Source organism: Indicator indicator, chromosome 31 (assembly GCF_027791375.1).
Source record: "Indicator indicator isolate 239-I01 chromosome 31, UM_Iind_1.1, whole genome shotgun sequence".
NCBI lineage: Eukaryota > Metazoa > Chordata > Aves > Piciformes > Indicatoridae > Indicator > Indicator indicator.
In genome coordinates, this window is record NC_072040.1 from 5,357,943 (window position 1) to 5,378,416 (window position 20,474).

Genomic DNA, 20,474 nt, shown 5'->3' on the forward strand with positions numbered 1-20,474 from the left:
GTAGTTTCTCAAACGATCCCATCTTTCAGAGTATCAGCAACATCAAAGCCTTAAACCCCTTCCCTCGGAGGGGGTAGTGCCACTGTCTGACTTCTCTTGTGACCAGCCCCACAGAAGGGGCATTGCAGACGTGCCAGCTTCTCCCTTGCCTCTGTTTGAATAAGGCCAAAACGGCCATAAAAGCAGGAGGCCCGGTGAAAGCTAAGCAAGTATTGGTGGGCACTGGACACCCTGAGCCTATTTTACGAACAGGCCCCGAGATCCTGTGCGTCCAGCTGCTGCGGCTGCTGTACCGCCCCTCTAATGAGAGACTCTGAGCCTGTTTCCCATTTTCAGCGGCTCACGACAGACAAATAAACCGCGTACCACGGATAGCAAGGCCACACAGGTGGCCCGGCCCGGCCCGGCCCCAGGCAGCAGCTCCCGACCTGGTGAGGGAGGCCAAGGCTCCCTTCAGCCGCAAGCGACTGGTGACGAGAGGCGTGAATGCCGGCCTCCCATTGGCTCTGGGTCTGGCGAAGCGCGGCCAATCGCGACTCGTTTCCCCCCTCCCGCCGCTCGCAGCCGCCCGGTGGCGCGGAGGGGGCCCGGCCGCCCGCGGAGGCGGGTCACGTGACCCTGTGTTTACATCCTCTCAGCTGTTGGGCCCCGCCTCCCCCTGCCGTCTCACACCAACGCGGCCGGCCGCGACCTGCGGACTCCTGTGCTGTGCGACCCGCGGCAGCGCAACGCCACGCCACGCCATTTCCCGCTCTCTCTGCCATCGCCCCTGCTTGCGCTCCCACCCGGCCCACCGCAGTTCTCTCCCGCCTCTGTTTACCCCAGGCAGGGGTCTCGCCGCTGCTGCCCCGTGCAGGGTCTGGGGCCCACTGCAGAACGGGTGAGTGTCCCGCAGTGAGGGGGAAAAGGAGGGAGTCGGGGGGTAGAGGGCAGGCAGAACGAACTGCGCTGTGCGGTGTGGAGGCCGCCGTCGGACAGCCAGGACACTGAGTTACGGTTGGGTTCGGGGTGAGTGCGGCCCGCTCGCTCCCTGCCCTCCCCTCGTTTCTCCGGGCGTTCAGGTTCCTATTGTCCGTTGGCCCCGCACGCAGGCGCGGGGAGCGGTGAGGGGGGGAGGGGGAAGGTTGTTTTCGCGCAGCCGGGACGGGCGAGGGCTTGGTGCCGCCCGCCTCTGTGGGGTGGGGAGGGACGGGACGGGGAGAGAGTGCGTATGGCCTCGGCAGCCCAGTCCTGCTGCTCCTCCTGTGCTCGATCCCCCACCGCCACCCCCCGCGTCCCTTCGCCGTCTGCGTAACGAATAATCCCTGGCCCAAAAAGGGTTGGGGGGAGAGGTGGTTGCTGTAACTGCCGCGGGCCGGGGGCAGGTGTGTGCGGAATTAGGGGAGGTGACGGCAGGAACAAGAGAGAAGGTTCCAGCCTTGAGGAGGGGTAGAGGCAAGGTGAGGGCAGCGCTCGTCCCCCGCTGCGGCTCTGCGCCCTGCCTCCTCCCCGTGACGACTGGGGATTTTTTGCCGTTGAGGAAATGCGGTGAGAGCAGGAGCTTATATTGTATTGTTTTGATTGACTGTTGGGTTTTTGTTTGGTTGGTTTTTTTTGTTTGCTTGCTTGCTTTCTGTTTGTTTTCCCTTTTCCGAATCTTTATAACATCAGGGTGTTGTTGGGGCTGATTCTTCCAGGTCGAAAGATTTTGGAGGACGAGAAAGGGACTGTGAGCCAATGTTTTGTTTTGTTTCAAGAAAAACCTGTGAGCTAAGGAAGGGTATGCAGAGGAAGTCATGCGGCATCAGCGAGAGGAAAACACTTCATTTACACAGAGTGTTTAAAATGCCTGATAACTTAGCTTTTTGTCCCGAAAGCCAAGGCGGGTGGGCGCCAGCAGGAGTCGGTGAGCATTCCAGGTGCAGCGGGGAGGGAAAGGAGCCGGCTACCTCTGCCCCCGGCACTGCCCTCCACGCACATTTTGTTTCTGTTTACATTGCGGTCTCTGTTTTGGCCGCGAGCAGCGTAAGGGGAGGAGCAGGAACTCTCTCCGAGGCAGCTACCTCATCATCCGTTTTCTTTGTTGTTATCTGTACGGGGGAGGCGTCGTGGGGTCATGTCTGCCTGTAGCTGAGCTGCGGTCCGTGGTTAATGTGATTCCTCTTCGCCCCTAGATCTCAGGTCGCCTACTCTGCATCTGCAGGTCTTGTCTCACTCGCCCTCCTCCCCCGTCCTGCTTCAGCAGTTGTCCGCAGCTCGCAGTGAAGTTGGAGGAAGTGGAGGGGAGGGCCAAGGGGAAAGGAATCTTGGCATTTATTTGACACGCAGTCAGCAGCCTGGGCCTGCTTTGTTACATCTCTGTCCCCTTTGACAGCAAAAGGGAAAACAGTTAAACCTCCTGTGGGGAATGGGTGAGGGGCATTCATTTTTCTTGGTGGACGATGAAGGAAAATATTGTTAGGGTCTGCATGAGAAGGGAGATGGAAGTACTGAGCTGATGCAATGTGTGGAGAATGCTCATGTCCTCGCAGTGCCCATATAGCTGCTGTTCTCCTAGTGGGTATTTTTCACTCCTGACAAGTAAAAGTCAAGCACAGCTGAACTTCAGACTTTAGCAAGGCAGTAAGGTTTCTTCTGATAATGACCAGTAAACTGGGAGAAAGAGACACAGGTAAGGCTATTCAGCACATTAATGAAGATACCAAATTCCTCTTGGCTATATGCCCTCTGTATTACAGAGGGTGCTTTTAAGATGTAAAAAAAATGTAATGCTTAAAGTTAGCAAATGGCACGGTTGTATTGTGAGAATGCCATTGTAACCATAATTGCAAGTGAATCATATGTGTGATAACCTTCCCCCCTGCTGCCCCCAGGACCCTTACCTTACTCAAAGCAAACAGTCTCTGGAAGGAAGTCAGGCTTGGATAAAAGGAGCTGCCTCCTGCCTGATTTGTTGGGAAAGTTTTGAAAACATTTTGGATGTGTAGGTAGACAAATATGTAAAAGAGTTACTGGTTTTTAACATTCTCTGAGTGAATAAATACAATGATAGGAATGTAAGAAGTATATGAGTGAGGTCAGAGAGCCACAATAAGGGCTTTGGGGATGGACACTTAGCCAGATGTTCTTGACAACAGTCAATGTCCCTCAGAAATGCAAGGATAAACAATTGAATGTTGTTGGGAGGTCTCCAGTGAGGAAAATGTCCTGAAATCACAGAAAGAAGCATGCAATAATGGACAGCCCTGGACAGGCAAATGTTATCCCTTGGTCTGTGCAGGATTAGACTCCTTCCCTGCATCATCAGAAGTCTTCACTGCAGAATTCTTGTGAAAATCTGTCTGCTTCTCCTAGTTGGCTTTCCTTCTGCATTTCCTTCAGTCTCACACTTCATGTGATGACTTGCTTTAGATATTTGACCAGCCAGTTTCAATTCTGCACTATCCTATTTATAAATCTATGAAGTCTTGCCATTTTTATAGTCCTATCTTGGCAGATTGGTGGTATTTATTGCTTAGTCTTCTGTTTGCCTGTTAGTGGCTGCCCCAAGCTCTTTTTGAAGAGACTGCTGCCTAATAGGAGACTAAGAATAGAACCTGACTGCCAAACATATTGTAGTTTTCCATGCCTGTACTGGACCATACCAGAGCAGTCAATTGGCTGGCTTTCCCTAAAGTTGGAAGTGTGGTTGCTTTGAGATGGTGTGTACTCTGAAGCTTAGGCACGTCTCTAAAGAGCAGGTTGCCTGTACCTTTTTTTTTTCAGGCAAACTGGAAAGAAGAAACTGTAGCACAAAGATAAAATTTGAAGTTCCCACTGCAAGATGTGGTTAGTGATACAGGTTTCTTTTCCCAAAGATGTTTCCAAAACTCTCTAGGCAAGATGGTTTTTCTCTGCAATATTCCAAAAAGGTTTGTGCCCAGAAGTTTTAACAGTTCCCCAAAACAAATATATTTAAAGCCATTATAAAATATTTAGAGAGTATGGAAGTGTTCCTTCTACTCTTCAGAACATGGTGAGAAGCATCTGAGAATATAGCTATTGTTTCTGGATTGGAAGTGTCCTTAGGTGTTTCTGTTCAAATTTCCTGCTTTGTTCCCATTTTCAGCAAAGATCTGCTGGTTTACCCTGCTAAATGCAAATGGTGCTTTGGAGCTGATCATTAGTTAGCTGTGTAAGGAAAGTGCCTTGAAGTCTACACTATTGAATGCAAACTTTGTTAAATATTATCATTTATTTATTTTATCTATTTAGAATGTAAATTCCTCAAAGCAAAAGGGGGAAGAGTATGTGTGCCACGTTGTTTTGCAGATCAGGTATGTGACTGGCCTAAAGGCACTCTAGGAATCTGCCAGCAGGGTGAGAAGTTGTTCTGCATGCTTCATCTTCTCCAACCAACAGATTTTTTTTTTTAGTCAGAGAATCCTTTGAATGTCTTTGCTTTGCAGAACTGTGCTAACTCTGTTCCACTTCTTTCTTGTATGGAGTTCTAGGGAGTAAAGTGAAGCAGTTTGTATTAAATATTACGGGTGTAACTGCATTACAACATCAGGAAATAACTACTGTGCTCCAGTTCCCTTGGAACTTATTTGTGTGCATTGGATGTTAATGAGAGCCTTCAGGCGTGCTCAGTGCAAGGTCTTAAAGGAGTTGTTGCTGCTGTGTCGTCAAAGACCATTCGGCAGGACTTCTGGGCCTTGAAGAAGGGGTAGAATTTACAGCAGCTTAGAATTGCTGAATATCTTCTTTCTTTTTTTTTTTTTTTCAGGACTGAAATATTAGCTGGCTGCCATTCAGAACAGTAGTGTATGTTCTCTGTCCTTTTTGTCCTAGTACATTATGCAAATTTCAGAGTAAGTGTTGCTCCTGCAATGATGACAGTGATGTTAACTAATCCCAAGGAACTTGAAATCCTGATAAATAATGCCTGCATTCTTTTCAAATGTACTTGATTAGATGCTTATTGGAAGCCTTGAAAGTAAGAAGTAAAAGTAAACGAAGTAAAGATATCTTTAAAAGTTGTCAGTTTGTCCTATGGAACTTGTCTTGTAAAGCAACTATTGGAAGTTGTATCTAGAAAGCAACTGCAGTATCCATCACTTCTAGGCTGTGAATGCAGTTGATATGTGACTTACTTCTCAACTAATTTTGCGAGTCTTTCAAATTGAAGCACAAGAATAAAAATTCCACTTTATTGCAAGGAGAAGATGGTGGTCATAGAGCAGTTTGGGGAAAAAAGTGAAAACCTCAAGCCCCACAGCCCTAAAATACTTTAGAGGTGACATCAGAAGTTGCCATGGTAACCCTCCAGCTACAGATTCTGATGTATTCTCATGTGGAGGAGTTGTAGAGTGAGGATGTGACCATGGTGGAGCATGATTAAACTGCTTCTCTGGTTAGAGGGCTGTGTTATGGCAGAAGAAGACTCAGAGCCCTCCGCTTAGAAGGTGCATTTAATGAAGGATAGTTTTGGAGTTCTGGCTCTTCTGTATAGTGTTTTGCAAATAAAGGATGCAAAGATCTAATTTGTTGCAAGTGCAGAACATAGAGTTCTGCAAGTTGAACAGAGTTGGAGATTAAAAATACTGTGAGTGTTGTTAAGGTAACAGAAAACATTGAGGTTTGGTATTTCTCTCAAGTACTGCATTTCACTCCAGACTTTCTCAAAGTAGTGTGCTCAGCATACAGTTGCAAAACAGAAGCTGAATTTGGATTTGCAGTGTTTCTAGAATGTAAAAGACGACAGATGGAATTAATGTTCAAAAATTTGAGGAAACAGTCCAGAATTTGCCAATAAACATTTAAAGTTTAAAACTAATAGTCTTAAAGCAAGTGGTTTGGAATTCTGTGTGAAGGACAGATCTGTGAAGGTGTTACAGGACATCTGAGTTGTCAGCATGGAGCTGGTGATTACGAGATAGGTTTACTAAAGCCTACATTCCTCCGAGGTTAAAAAAAAAAAAATAAGACAGGCAGGGTAAGTTGAAGGGGTAGCTGAGCAGCTAGAGAAGGCACAGTCCTTATCCATGCTTTACTGGAGAATGTCTGTACACAGAATACAGGTAGGGTCGACCAGTTGTGGGGAAGTGTGGTCATTGTGAACAGGGCCCTGTCCTGAAGAGTTTTTAGAATCTGGTGATGGTGGACTGCACATTTGGTTCTGGGTAAGAGAGTGTCTCTAGGTTTGTTCTTTGGTCTTTTTTCTTACAAGTCTTTAGCCAGTGTGCTAACTTTTATCTGTTTGCCTTTCCAGTCCCTACTGTTGATTTTCTTTCAGAGGACACATCCCTCAGATTTATGTGGTATGTGTTCTGTGTAGAAGTCTTAAATCACACAACAGCAGCTACTCTTGCTTATTTGCAGGGAGGCAAGGACAGGATGTGGGCAGAAGACTTCTCTGTTGTGTTACTTAACACTAATTGTTGCCATATCATAGGCCAAGTTCACATGAGTACCTAAAATAGCACTAGAGGTCTGTGTTGGAGCACCTGAGTCACACTTCAGGTATCAAAGGCTTGCTGTAACTATTACAAAAACTTTCCTTTGCATAATTTCTAAATAGATAATGCTTATTAAAGCTGTCAGTAGTCATGAGTATTTCTTGCTTTTTATTCCTGACTATTAGCTTGCTAGATGCATGTTTCTAATGGCAAATTAAGCAATCTTTAACTCTTTTAAAGATGAATAGCAACAACTTTGTGATCCTGGTTAGTGTTCGAGGAGACATCGAATCATCATTGAGGAGATTATATTTTATTTTCCATGGATGTCTGGAGATGTTTTTGTAGATTTAGCAGTAGGAGTTAGTCAAATCACAGTTCTTATAGAATAGTAGTTTAAGATGAAATGAAGGCAGCATGCTGTGATAGTTGACAATACATGCATTGATGAATTTAAAAGTATCTTTATTGGTAGTATCCTTCTAGTAAAGCAGATAGCATTTGTCATCAGTTCCTGTTGTCTTCAGGAATGGGAGGGAACTAAATTTCAAAGAGAACATCTGGGTTTTTTTGGTAATTTTTGGAAAAAGGACAAGCTGCTGCTTCTAAAAGGGATACCTGCATCAATGTATGGCTTCTGTAAGTGAAGTGATAGTCATTGAAACTAGTGAATCTCATTCAGCAACTGGTGTGCTTGTGGTGTCTGTCCCAAATGAAAGGCTTGGTTCCTTTAAGTGGTTAATATTAACAGAGGAATTAGGACCATGTGGCTGGAAGAAAATGAGAAGTGGTTACTATTTTGAGTATTTATTTGTGTTATTTCTGTAGCAGATGTTTTCAGTGGGTATTCAGGAATGACCATGTGGTTTTCTTGACAAACAGTTGAAAGAAAAAGTCAACCCAGTCAGGACCACTGTTCTGTGTAATGATCTATATATTGAAGTTAAAAAAAGAACAGAGTTGAAGCCACTGTCTCAGTAATTGTATTTTCAACAGAGTTGTTTTCACTTGATAGAGATATGGCTAAAATATATGACAGCATTGATAAGAGAACAAACTCTGGGAGATACTTAATTTCAGCAAAGCAGAAGTTTGGGGCTCCTGCAGTAGTAATAGTTTCAAGTAATTAGGAGTGCTGTGAGATTTTCCTGCTAGGACATCAGTTTGCCATTAAAGGGTTTGAATGCCATCTGAAAAATTTTGCTGGGTGCTCAGAGTTCTTGTTTACATTTGCTAGTGTTGGGTTCTGGCAGGTAGGGTTTTACTGGCTCTTCTTTTTGAGCATGTGGCCTTGCTGTTTATTTGCAAAACTCTGCCCTTTATTCTTTTGAGAATGAAGTGTGGGTTTGTTTCCATTCAGTATAGTCACCTGCTGTCCAGTTTCTTATGCTTTGCTTTGTGACATTATTTTAAGTGAGTAGGTCAGCAAAACTGAATTGCTGAGTTTCTTTGACTTCTGCTGAGCTGACATTTGCAGCATTATAAAATCCCATAGGCCTTATTCACTGCTTATTTACTTCAGTTAATTATGCATTTGTTATGACTAAGACTCATTACTGCTGAGTTTCCTGAGATTGTGATGTTTTCTGGAGTTCTTCAGTTGTCAGGAAAAGTCTGTGTAGGATTTGACTTGTCCATTCTGGAAAGCTCTGGATAAACGAGTTGTTCACATCTGTGGCAGGTTATGTGCTGTAGCAGCCTCTTGTGTTACATCTGTAAACTACACTCCTCCCAGGTGAAAAAACATGCCTTGTACGACTGAAGAAAATCTAATGGGATGGATACATTTGGGCTGTGCAAGTGCACAGCTACTGCAAAATCAAAAGCTTCTCATATTCCATTTCTTGGTGAAATACTTGTATGAGTGGTCTCTGAAGCTTTCTCAAATGTTCCAGATCCTCTCCAGACCACATCTGCTGTTAGTACTATAAGTAAATCATAACTACAGAGGAATATTTGCAGTAGTCCTTGACTCACACTTGGAGGCAGAGAAGTGATAGTGGCAGAAACATTTTAAACTTAAAAATATATTTGTGTATTTTGCTTCTGGCTTCTAAGGGGTTTTGTTCAAGTCTTTATAGTTCCTAGTTCAGGCAGGCATGGCCCCAGGTCCAGACAGTAGTGAGGCTAAGCACGTAGTCTGAGTAGCACACAAACATATTTATATATGTAGCATACATATATAAATATATACTTGGCCACCACAGCATGGAGAACACAGCACTGATGCAAGCACAAATGGCCAATGGCGTTAACCTGTTGTCTTTTCTTGATGGTCAAGCTGAGTGTCTGCTAATGGCAAATGTGTGTGTATTTTTTTTTTTTATTTTATTTTTAGCATCTAGCTCCTTCAGTTGCCTCACTTGGGCAGTCTGCCTTGTCCATGGTTTCCAGGCCATTCTGCCAGTTTGCTCACTTGGCTGGCTCAGTACTCCCTGTCATCCTCACCTGCAAAAGGTCATCTCCTCAATTGCTGGCACCACAGACTCGGGGACCTCTGTGACCTGTGGTCTGACTCCACTTGTCACGTAGACCCACAGGCATTCTGAATAAAGTTCCAGGGAAAGGTACAAAAAAGAAATTACTAGGCAGACAGGACAGACAGTGGTGATTTGGGGTAGGGCACAGCTAGACACACAGAATGACCTGTTCACAGGTGACCTGTTCCTTTTGTCACTGTAGCCATGATTTTTCCATGCTTGTTCCTTTCCAAAACACATTGATTCCTTCCTCCCTTTCCTCCTTTGGTTCCTCCAAATCCTGTAATAGTACTTGAGCAATCCACAAATGCTTTTCCCCTGCATCCCTTGGTGAATCTGGTGGCCTTGTAAGCAGTCAGAACTCTCAGTATGAAAAGTGCTCTGGAGAGGACAAGTGGTGGTGGAGAGAACTGGTGGTTCAGGGTATTTCAGTGTGTCCCTGCTCCTTTGCTGTGTTCAGAATAGATTTTTTTATTGCATAACCTTTGATAGGTGTTGGCAAATAACCTGTTTAATCATTTGCAAGCCCAGTTGAAAATTTGTGGTAGGAGTTAGTGTCTGGCCACAGAGGTGTGAAGTAAAGTGATATGGTTAAAAACAGAAATACTTTGAAATGTTACCTCAAAGGAGGGTAATTTAATAGCAACAGGAAGAGGGAGAATGCTGGAATGATTGCATGAAACTTTGGAACAGGCATTAGGAACAGTGCTAATGCTGTAACCTTTTAAATTATAAAATAAGGAGTTGATCTTTTATTTCTGGGTTACTTGTGTAGAGATTTAAATTAGTAAACATTTAAAATAGATGTAGTTAATGCTTGATTTGTACATTCAGAAAGTTACGATGAATGATTACTTTGGTAAGAACCATGAAGGAGGGGGATAGTCTCTGTTTCATATAAAGTAAGAAGTGTGCATCTTAAATCAGGATTTATTGACAGGGTCTCATAATTTTAAGGTACATTGTTTATGGAGAATGCAGCAAATCATGATATGGGCCTCTAACTCTGAGGCGCTTGGAGATATGTGGGATTTGGAGATTAAAAAGAATAAAGTCAGGTGCAAGTAGATAACCATTGTTTGCTTTGTCAAGATGAAAATAACTGTCAGTGTGCGTGTGTTTTAGTAAACAAGTGACACTGGAAGAAAATTGCTGAATCCAGTGTGATGCTTCTGGAAGATTGCATTAGTGAAAGTTTTACATCATTGTTTAGAGCAAGATAAGAAGGAAGCAGGAGTAGGCTTTACTCACTCCTCTCTCTTGAGCATTATAGCCCCAAGTAATAAAGTGACTTTTCAAAACATACTGTTGGACTGCACTGTACTATTTTAAGATTATAATAAAAAGGATCAGAATGTGAATATTATTAATTTTAGTGATTTAGTGTCTCAGAAGAGGACACATAATAAATGAAAGTTGAGATTCTCAGGCTGTGAAAGTAAACATTTTGGTAAGACAGGATTAAAATTTGTTTATGCTGTGATCATGGCATGCAATTTTAATGCTTTCAGATACATTTGTAAAGATCAGAAAATCAAAAGGTTTTAGTGCTTGATAAAATTGATACTTGTTTTTTATTTGGGTCTGGTTTTTTTGGTTGTGCTTGTTTTTGTAGAGACTGCAGTAAATGCATAGCTTTAAGATGGTTTCAAGTGTCAGGAATGTAACTATCTTCTATTTTTACACTTGACCTCATTTCTATTTTCTTTTGCTAAAGGCAACAGGCGTATGTTGTTCTGTTGCTGTTGGAAGTGGGTTATTTAACTTGAAATGTTTATATGCAATAAGCTTTTGAACTTTAGCACAGGCTGAAATAGTATTTTGTCATGGGCCACATTTTGTGTACTCAAAATTATATGAGCTTTGACTTGATCTGTTTAAGAACTGTTAACTGCAGAAATTACATTTGTGGTGAAAGGTGAGGAAAGTACATTTTGGTTCTTGGACTAAACCTGCTTTGTATCTCATTATAAAAGAGGATTCTCCCTCTTTCCTCTCCCCTCTCCCCACCCAGCTGTTACTGGCTGCTCTGTGAAGGTGATACTGAAAATAAAGGACCATCACATTTTGCTGAGGCTTGTTGCCTTCTGGTCACCACAGACTTAAGTATTTCCTTTCATGAAGAGCAACAGGTTTTGTTTTAAAAATGTTGAGTATTTGGCATGTCCTTTCTGCCAAGGTGGCTTAAGTGGCTTATGATTAAGGTAATGTTAAAATTTGCGGAAATATTTGTTACTTATATGCCTTTCACCTTTTCAGACTGAATTAGATATTCCAAAAGTTTTTTGTTGCTTGGTTTTTAACCCTCTCTCTACAGCTCTTCTGCGCATTTGACTGTTATGGCTTATATGAACCTGCTTGAACTGAGTATTCTCTGTCAAATACCCTTGCACAAAGCTGTGTGTTGTGGCAATGAGTTTTGCAGCCTGGTCACTGTAGCTCGCTAATTCCTGTGATATGTGTGCACAGACAGCAGTTTCTCTTCTGAAAACAGGTGCATGATGCAGACTCAGTGAATATCAAACATCTGCATGTGTTAAGCATCACTGATTCCTATGTGTCTTGCAAAGCCCTGATATTTCAGTCTTGCAGTGAGCAAGCTGCTGTTACGTGCTACCTCCTGTTTCTGTGGGTCTGTTAGGTCTGATGAGAAGCTTCTCATCTTTCTTGCTTCTCACAGCCTGTCTGTGATAAACCAGTAGTCTTTGACTAGTTTATACCAGACAGACTTAAAATAGTTGTAGTCTGGGCATAGGCAGAGCTGTAGGCATACTTCTCAGAAGCCAAGACCTTTAAAAACTCTGCTGGAAGAGAACTGCCAGGTTCTTTCATGATCAAATACTGTTACCAGGAGTTGTCTAATTGTACCACTCAGGCTGTGCCATACACAGTCATAGATACCAATTCTTGTCCTTTCCAATCAGGTATTCAGACCTTTATTAGCAGTTAGCAGTGCTCTCTGAAATTATTGAAATAATTTAGAATTTCTCTTTTTTTTAGAGAGTTATCACTGGACTGACACAGCAAATTTTTATACTTTTTTTTTGTCTGATGATACCAGCTGTAATAGCATCTTGCTGCTTTGGAAAATGATTTTTTCAAAGCATTTCAGAGCATCTGGAGTCTTACCAGCACTTCTCTTCATCTGCTGAAGAATATGAGGACGAGCTGGTTCTGAGCACTGCGCAGCAACTGATTATTAATACTGCCCATCAGTAATTGGCAAACTCTTTATGCCTCATGCCAAGTAACATCTATGCAGGTAATGCCAGGTGCTTCAAATTTCATGAGACTTTTGCAAAGATGAGCTAATCAGGATATTGCAGAGCTGATTATCATTTCATCAGCATCTCATCCATCTACTTTATAGATAACAGCATTTCTTAATATAAGTTTTAGAACAGATATTGGATAAATTAAAACTTACTGTGAAATCACATAGTAGCAAATCCTTCTAAGAGAAAGGAATATTTCTGTGCTTGGTCCCAGTTTAAAGCTTTTCATAACATGAATGACTAGATGCAGAATGTTTGTAGATATTAAAATCCCCCAAATGTTTTGTGTTTGAGGTGGGGAGAACATTGTTTTGTGCAGATGACCAACATACTCTTTGCTAATGATTAACGAGTCAGTAAAGTAGGGCAGTGAGACAGCTTTCCTGTTTCTCAGCAGGGAGTTTTTGCAGGATATAATTAAGAAAGGTCAGTTTGTGGGCCAGAGGGTATTCTAGGATGTCAACACTGAAGCTGGGTCTGTTGTGGTGACCATAGTGACAACTATTGAATCATAAGCACAACCCTAGAGACCATGGCTGAGGACTTGCTCTCTGAAGAGTACAGGGCTGCTTTATTGCTTAGTGGGTGTAGATCTATGCCTTCAAATTTCAGAAACTATCTGTACTCTAGTTTTCCTCCCAAAATGGCAAACTGCACTGCTAGCTATCTTGGGTGGAAATGGTGAGCTCTTCTGCTCTGAAGTAGGCATTCAAAACTTGTGGTGTCACAGGTGGGAGACTTTGTTGGAAGACGAAATGGCTCCTGCAGCCTGGGAACCTCCGTTTTGCAAACTTTTTTTGGTTGCCCAGAGCTTAAGCAGCAAGGAGAACTAAGTCAGGATGTGATGTTAAGCTATGGGTTAAAAGCACCATCCAGGAAGTGTGTGGGGTTCTTTGCTTCATAATAAAAGGTAATTAATTTCAATTTTTTGCCATTGTGTGAAGAGAGTAGACAGAATTTCAGATGAGTAAAACAAATGCAGTAGAGAAGAAAACAGTCCAAGGAAGGAAAAAGAATAATGGTTTTGTGCCTGTGTGGACAACCAACAAAATTGTCTAAAAAACCCAAGCAACCAACCAAAACCAAGAAATTAAGAAAAATTTCAAAAAAGTTGCATAGAAATTCAGCGTTTGGTCCCAAAATTCTGCCCTTGTGTAAGTACCAAGGTTCAATCTGGTCATGCAGTCTGTGCTGACGTGCTTGTCCCTGCTGATACACTTCTGCACTGCTACAGGCTTCAGTGCATCTTCTGAGCCAGTGCAGTACCATGTGCTGATTGGTGGGTTCAGGTGACTGCAGGTGGAGGAAGGAGAGCAAGCACACACCTGGAATCTTGCATAAACAGCCATTGAAGGCCTAAACAGGAGGTTCAAGGCTTAAGCTGACATCAGACTTGACAAACACTTCTGCCCAAGTAGGTCAGTGCAATTCAGGTTAAGTCAATAGTTGTAGCTGTTTACATTCATTTGGCTTAACATTAATCCTGTCATCTCTTCCTTGTTTCATTGCTATATTACAAAGAACCTTGAAGTATGCTGCGTGGAGTGCATTACATTGGAAAGCTGACTGTACTTGTTTTTGTACTTGTTCCTATTTGACTTGAGTGGCTTCTTGATCAGCTGAACAGTAGGTTAGGATTGAGTAGTTTGAAGTGAGATAAGTCTAAAGGACATACTTCCAAAGCATGCAGTCTTTCCTATAGAGCTTTCCTTGGTGTACCAAGTAGTGTATACTATATTCTGAAAACAGCAGTTTTCCCTTCTAAGTTATTTGGAATGACAAAACAAATAGCTGTGGCAGAGAAGGCAGTTAAGATAGCAGCTGATTTTCCTGAAGCACTTGGACTTTTTCTTGCTTTTAGTAGCAGGTTAGCAGCAAGGCTTAGGGAATAAAGGTTTTAAAACTTATTTGTAAAGACTTCATTCTGAAATTCCTCTGTGTCCTGCAGTTTATTCTGATTTTCATAATCACCCACTACAGTTCCTCCAGCACACAAGTCAATATTTTGGGGGTATCCAGCCTTTGCTTAGTGAAGCTAATGTTACTATTTCTTTTCCTTTCAGATTGAATAAACAGAATGATTGATTGCTAAGGGTGCAGCTGAAATCTTACACTCAGCTCTGCAGTTTGGAGCTGTGTTTCCTCTTGTGCAGCACTTAAAATACTTGGGGGAAAAAGGGAAGCTAAACTAAAAATGGAGTCCTTTTGTTGTAGGAGTTGCTGGACAGGACAAGGACAGGCAAAGCATAATCTTGAGTTCATTACAGCTGCAGAAGTAGCATCAATTGAGTCTATTCAGAAGTAAATCTAACACTTGGTTATTTGGGAGGTAATTTCTAACTACCACATCTGGGAAACTTTAAACCTGTGTTGATCAGAGTGGTGGTGGTGACTTCTGCCATGAAGAAATCAGAACTTAATCGTACTGAGGCGTTTCAGGCCCTTGTGTGCGTGGGTGGTTAATTTCCTTCTGTTGCCAGTCACACTATTCCTTTTTAGGGATACTTGACAGCTTACTCATGTGTCTGTATCAATGTATAGTAGGGGGAAGGTTCTTTGTGCAATTATGCATGCAATCTATGAAGGTAATGTACCACAACCTTAATTCAGAGTAGTGTGATGTGCTCCAAGCTGGTAGCTTAAAGAAAATATCAGTGGCTGATCCTCTTTGGATATAACAAAGGCAAAGCTTTGTCTGTCAAATTAATTTGAATACCTTGTTAACATGGTGTTCAATCTGCTTTTAAGGGGACATGTGAGTCCTTAGTGACAGAAAGAATGAATTTGAAGTGCAAATGCACTTGTAAAAATTCTGGAATGTGCAAAACTTGTGTCCCCATGAGAACTGGCAAAGCAGCTTGGCAAACCTTACATCTGGTTACTAACTTCTCAGGTAAGAGTTTTGCATAGCTGATAAAATAGTGAAGAATTAAAATACACTCAAGTTGTCAGCACTTAGATTCACATAACTGAGGAGCACCTGTTCAATTAATATGATAATACTAAATGTGATGGTTTTAAGACTGTCTTTTTAATTTTTCTTCACAAAGTTTGAGCAGAGAAAGTGAAAGAATGTAAATAAATCACTATTGGGTGTAAGAAAGCAAAATAATGATTATTGTAAACACTTCCATTGGAGAGAGAGAAATGTTTAAGAATCACTACTCAAAACAAAGTGTCTTAGTCTCAGCTTTCTCAGCTTCTGTCTGCTTGCTTCTTTTCTGGCTGAAGGTAACACACCCCCATACTGACCTTGACAAGCTAAGTGTGACAGCCTCTCTGCTTCTTGACTCTCTGCCTTCTGCCAGGGGGCCTGGGGGGGCAGTCCTCCTGGCTGGCTGGGAGAGATCCCTTGGGGAAGAAGCACAGCCCCTCCAGGGGAGGGGGAAGCCAGGGGGCTTGGTTGTGTTTTGCTGTTGATTGTACATATTTGTAAATGTTGTGAATAGTGTATATTTGTACATATTAATTGCATTTAATCATAGATTATAGTTTTGCTTGTAAAGAAAGCTTCATTTGCTTCCAGACTGAGCTAGCCTGGGTATTGCCGGTGAGTTAGGAGGATTTCAGCTCTCACACTGTTACACTAAAAATCAAATCAAATTATTTATAATAAGGGATTTCAGTAAAATCTGTACAGGTTAGGTCAGAAACAAGTCAGAAGTGTTGTGCTAGTTGTGTGGATTTTCAGGGAATCTGGGGAGGGTGTTGACATTTATTTTTTGTTGAGTATAAGAAACTCCAAGGTAAAATGTTCCAACTTGTAAAAATAAATCATGAGTAAGTGTGGAGTGAGAAACAGTTGTCTGTCTGTAATTGTAGCTGATTTTAATCAGCAAGTGGACTTAAACATTTGTAAGACTACATTGACATTTTATCTCCTAAATTACAATTTTTGTTGCTCTCTCTGTAAGATTCCTAAGGCAAACAGAATTAACTGTGTTTTGTTAACTTTATGCACTCTTCGCCTTCCTTTTGAAGTTTCTATACCTGTTGGTGTAAAAGGCATCAGAATACTGCTCCTGCTCTCTGAACTGCTTGTATTTAAATTTGGATATCTGTGAGCTTTGCAACTGTGTAGAAAATGTTATCATAGCATTTTCTTCTGTCTTTGTCTTGGTCCTGGGCTAGCAATCACAGGAAGCTTTGACTAACTCACCCTTTTTCTGCAGCTGTGCTAAAATAGCTTATGAGGTGGTTTCTTTTGTGTGTTTAAAATAGTAAAAAATGTATTTGACTTCACATGTCTATTGCCTCTGCTAGAAGCAAGTAATTTTACTTAAGGGTAAAAGCTTCCAAATGTAAAAGTGTTGGAGGAAAGTCAAATAGCAGTATTTCTCTACAGCAGACGACTTTGCTTTTCATGGAAAAATCTATTTCTTTAACTTCCTGCAGTGTTGTTGTTTGTTGTTTTTAAAGAGAAATACTTTCCACTTGAGTACATTTTTGCTTACCTAGAGCTGTAGGATCCAGAGTTGAGCTCCACAGCTGATTAATGGAAGCAAACCAAAAGCAAGACATTAAAAAAGCAAACAATCTCACTGCTTGCTTAGTGTCACCTTTTCCAGCCAGGAGCAGTGTACCCGGAGTAAGACACAACCTTCAACCACACTTAGCTAGGTACTCAGCTGTGTACCAAACCTTTTATGTTCTTGCCTTTGAGATTCTGCCTGAAAACAATTAATGAAGGTGAAACGCTTTGTGGACATCACTAATAGAAAATCTTGTGATAATACAGCAACTTCAGCTGTCAGATAGGTAATACTGAGGATATAAAATTGCAAAATACCAGAAGAAAATATTTCTTTTTCTTGTAGTCTGCTGAGTACATTGAAGTTAGCAAATGCTTCACATAAAACTTCTTTCCTGTAAATAACTCGTGAAGACAATTTTTGATAGAAACGGTAAGGCTTGGAAGGTCAACCTTTTTCCACCTGAGCTGTGCTGTTTGTTCATTTGCCTGCTCAGCAGGGGAGTGTAGATAGCTGGTGAAGCTCTCCATCTGCTGGTGTGAGGCAGTGAATGCACTCTGCAGGCAGGGCTGGCAGTGATGCTTCTGTTTCTCTGATGTAGCAGCTGTATTAGTCCTCAAACAGCTCAGTTCTTACATTTGCAGTTTCAGTTACACTTATTTCCAAACATACCTCAAGAGCATCATTAATTTTTTAACATGACAAGATGGCAAAACTTGCTTTAGTCTCTGTACATCCTTGAACTTTTTAACTGTCATTTGATTCAGTGGGTCACTGAACTTTTAGTTGTAACGCTAGTGCAGATATGTGAGCAGGGCTGGAATATTTTTACAGATTATTTTTTTACTTTAATAAAAAATCCTGAAGTTAATACTGGTTTTGATAGATGTTAAATGTAGGTAAAGATTCATTAGTGTTCTAAAAAAGGTTTGTTTTTTGAAGTACTTAACCATAAAAATTGTCATGTGGTGATCCCCACAATGTAAACTTGGAAGCTGGCTTCATTCTGATCTGTTAAATGACCTTGGGCACCTGGGATTGTGTTTGTGAATCCCTGACTCACGAATTTTCACAAATAGGCATGTACAAAGCAGGAATTTGCGGAACTGCATTGGAGCATTCTCCATAAAAGATGACCTTACATTTTAAAAAGAGTACTTGGTGAAATATGCTTGTTTGAAGGGGAAGGGGGATTTTTGTAAAAGGTAATACTCAGCAATGCTGCTAAAGAGTTGAAGGTGTGTCTTGGTTTGGGATTATTCTGTTGTTTGGGTGGGGTTTGAGTGGGTTTTGTTTGGTTTTGTTTGTTCCATGTGTTAGCTAGGTCATCCGGAACTTGCAACAAAACTCATGATGGTAATTCATGTAGCATTAAAATATTTAACATCTGGATCTTGGGGGTTTAGTGACCATGTAATAGCTGCAGATAAAATGCAGCTCTCAAGGAATTGCTTTGAAGTGAATTTGCTATGTAGAATTTATGGAACTTGCTGGTCACAAGAGCCAGCAAGGTGTTGAAACTTCTAGAGACTTAGGGAATTGGTACTCTCTAGTGTAATGGCAGGCATTAGGAGGAGCTGAAATGCAAATGCTTTGGAGGGGTTTCCTGTTCTGAATCCAGAAGAGAGAAACGGGTAATTGCCTGCACTATTATTCTCCTTCAACTCAAAAGTGAACATCTGAGAAGCATCTCCTGAACATCCCCACTCACCTGGCTTTATCTCTCACTGCAGAATGACTTCTGAATGGAAGCCCAGTTCCTTTCAGATGTAACATGTTCCAACTGCTGTTGGAAATTCAGTTTTATGGATGGGACTAGAGCTAGTCCAAAGGCAGTTGCTGTCCCCACCAAATATTTGTAGTATAGAGGATAGGGTCTTAGCCCTGTAGTGTTTTCAGGGTCTGCAAACTCTTACACTGTGGTGCTTGCTAATGTAGAAGGCCCAACTTAACTTATTAAAGCTACGCCGAGTAACATTGCATTAAAAACTGAAGGGCAGAGTTTTGATTATTAGGAGTCAGAACAGCTAGTGTTTAGTTCTTCACAAAGTGATCCAATACTGACCACATTTCATCACCCTGTAATAGCTGTTTCTGTTTTAAAACTCAAGTTGTGTAAACGTATCTGTTTTCCAGGATTCGGTTGTGATGTGCTTCTGCAAGAAGAACTGAGAATCCATTACATAGTTACACTTTGGGAATACTGTCCTCCTGATGTATTTTGAGAACTAATTGAATTATCATAGAAATTCAGCATGGGAGGAGCTGTGAGTGCTGGAGAAGACAACGATGACTTAATTGATAACTTGAAAGAAGCTCAATACATTCGCACTGAGAGTGTGGAGCAAGCCTTCAGAGCAATTGATCGTGGTGATTATTATCTGGAAGGATACAGGGACAATGCTTATAAAGATTTGGCCTGGAAGCATGGAAATATACACTTGTCAGCACCTTGCATTTATTCTGAAGTCATGGAAGCACTGAAGCTTCAACCTGGATTATCTTTTCTAAATCTGGGTAGTGGAACCGGATACTTGAGTACAATGGTGGGATTAATATTAGGTAACTTGAATGTTTTTATTTTAATACAGTGTTTCTGTATGTTTTTAAAATATTATACTAGTCCAGTAAAACTCATTTAAAAATGACAATACTGTAGTTAAAACTGGGGTTTTGAGATGTATTGTTAAGCTATTGTATATTATGTTTGAGCTGTTCACTGATACTGTTCTTCAGTGATGTTTTCATGGAGTGTTTTGAGACATGTTTTCCTGCTTGCCTTCCTGTACTCGAGGTGATCCTGCTGTTGGCAGGGGGGTTGGACTCAGTGATCTCTGGAGGTCCCAGCCTCTAATGTTCTGTGATTCTGTGAAAATTCTCATTTGAAATTTAGGGGCAAGAGCTTTAATCCTGCCCCCATCCCCAATGTTTAGAATACAGAGTATGTGTGCCAACAAGTTAACTTTTTTTTTTTTTTAACAGATGCATTTAAATCCATGACATGCCATTTGTTTTACTATGTAGTTTTCATGGATCTAATTTAATTATTACATGGAGTTTTCATGTCTCTTTGGTTACAGAAACCTTGCTGACAGGTGATACACAGATTTTGCACATGTTTATATACACAACTGAGGTGTGAAAAGTTGGGTTGTTTCTTATCTTTAGTTACTTTCTGTTATCTACTCTTATTTATCAAAGAGTAGAAATTATGACTGACAGTCATAAACATGATTTGTTGGCATCTCTGGCAGTGTCTTTTGTTCCAGTTAATACCAATAAATTCAACAGATTTCATCCCTGTAGAAATAGGAATTGTTGGGAATTGTTTTCACAGGTTAAAAATAATTCTGAAAAGCTACTCTATTGGTATTACTTTGCCCTTTTCAGGTTTGAGAGTAGATTATTTTTACTTAGATTATAATATTTTAAATGGAATATTCTTTCAGTAGTGAGTAATGGTATTAATTTGTTTTTCTGCCTTGTGGAAACCTTTTTTAATTTCATTATTGTTTTTAACTATGATGTTTAAAAAAAAGGCTTCTATTGCACTTGTATCTGTATATTTATCTAACCTCTTTTGAGTGACTTTTGATTGGTTGTTGAATACTTCAGGGTTTGACCTCTCCTTATCAATCAGAATTTGTATCCTTCAAAGTATTATTTGCAGAGTTGAAGAAATTAAACGGGAAAAGGCTTGTCTTCTACAGAGGGTGAGATTGGCTGACATCCCCTGAGGAGCACAGTGACACTGCAGATGTTCCCACAGAGCCAGCACAGGTGCTGATACTTCTCTAGCAGTGCTGAGGAGCCTGGAGCAGCAAGTGA

At 41.4% G+C, this 20,474-nt stretch overlaps 1 protein-coding gene across 2 annotated transcripts in view; it reads left to right on the forward strand.

Moving 5' to 3' along the window:
* The first annotated feature begins 746 nt into the window (after positions 1-746).
* Positions 747-20,474, forward strand: part of PCMTD1 (protein-L-isoaspartate (D-aspartate) O-methyltransferase domain containing 1) — a 36,332-nt gene continuing 16,604 nt past the window's right edge. For both annotated transcript variants that reach the window (XM_054394671.1, XM_054394672.1), the window contains exons 1-2: positions 747-880; positions 18,783-19,208. In XM_054394671.1, coding sequence (XP_054250646.1) covers positions 18,902-19,208 — 307 coding nt within the window. In that variant the 5' untranslated portion in view covers positions 747-880; positions 18,783-18,901. The remainder of the gene's footprint in view (positions 881-18,782; positions 19,209-20,474) is intronic.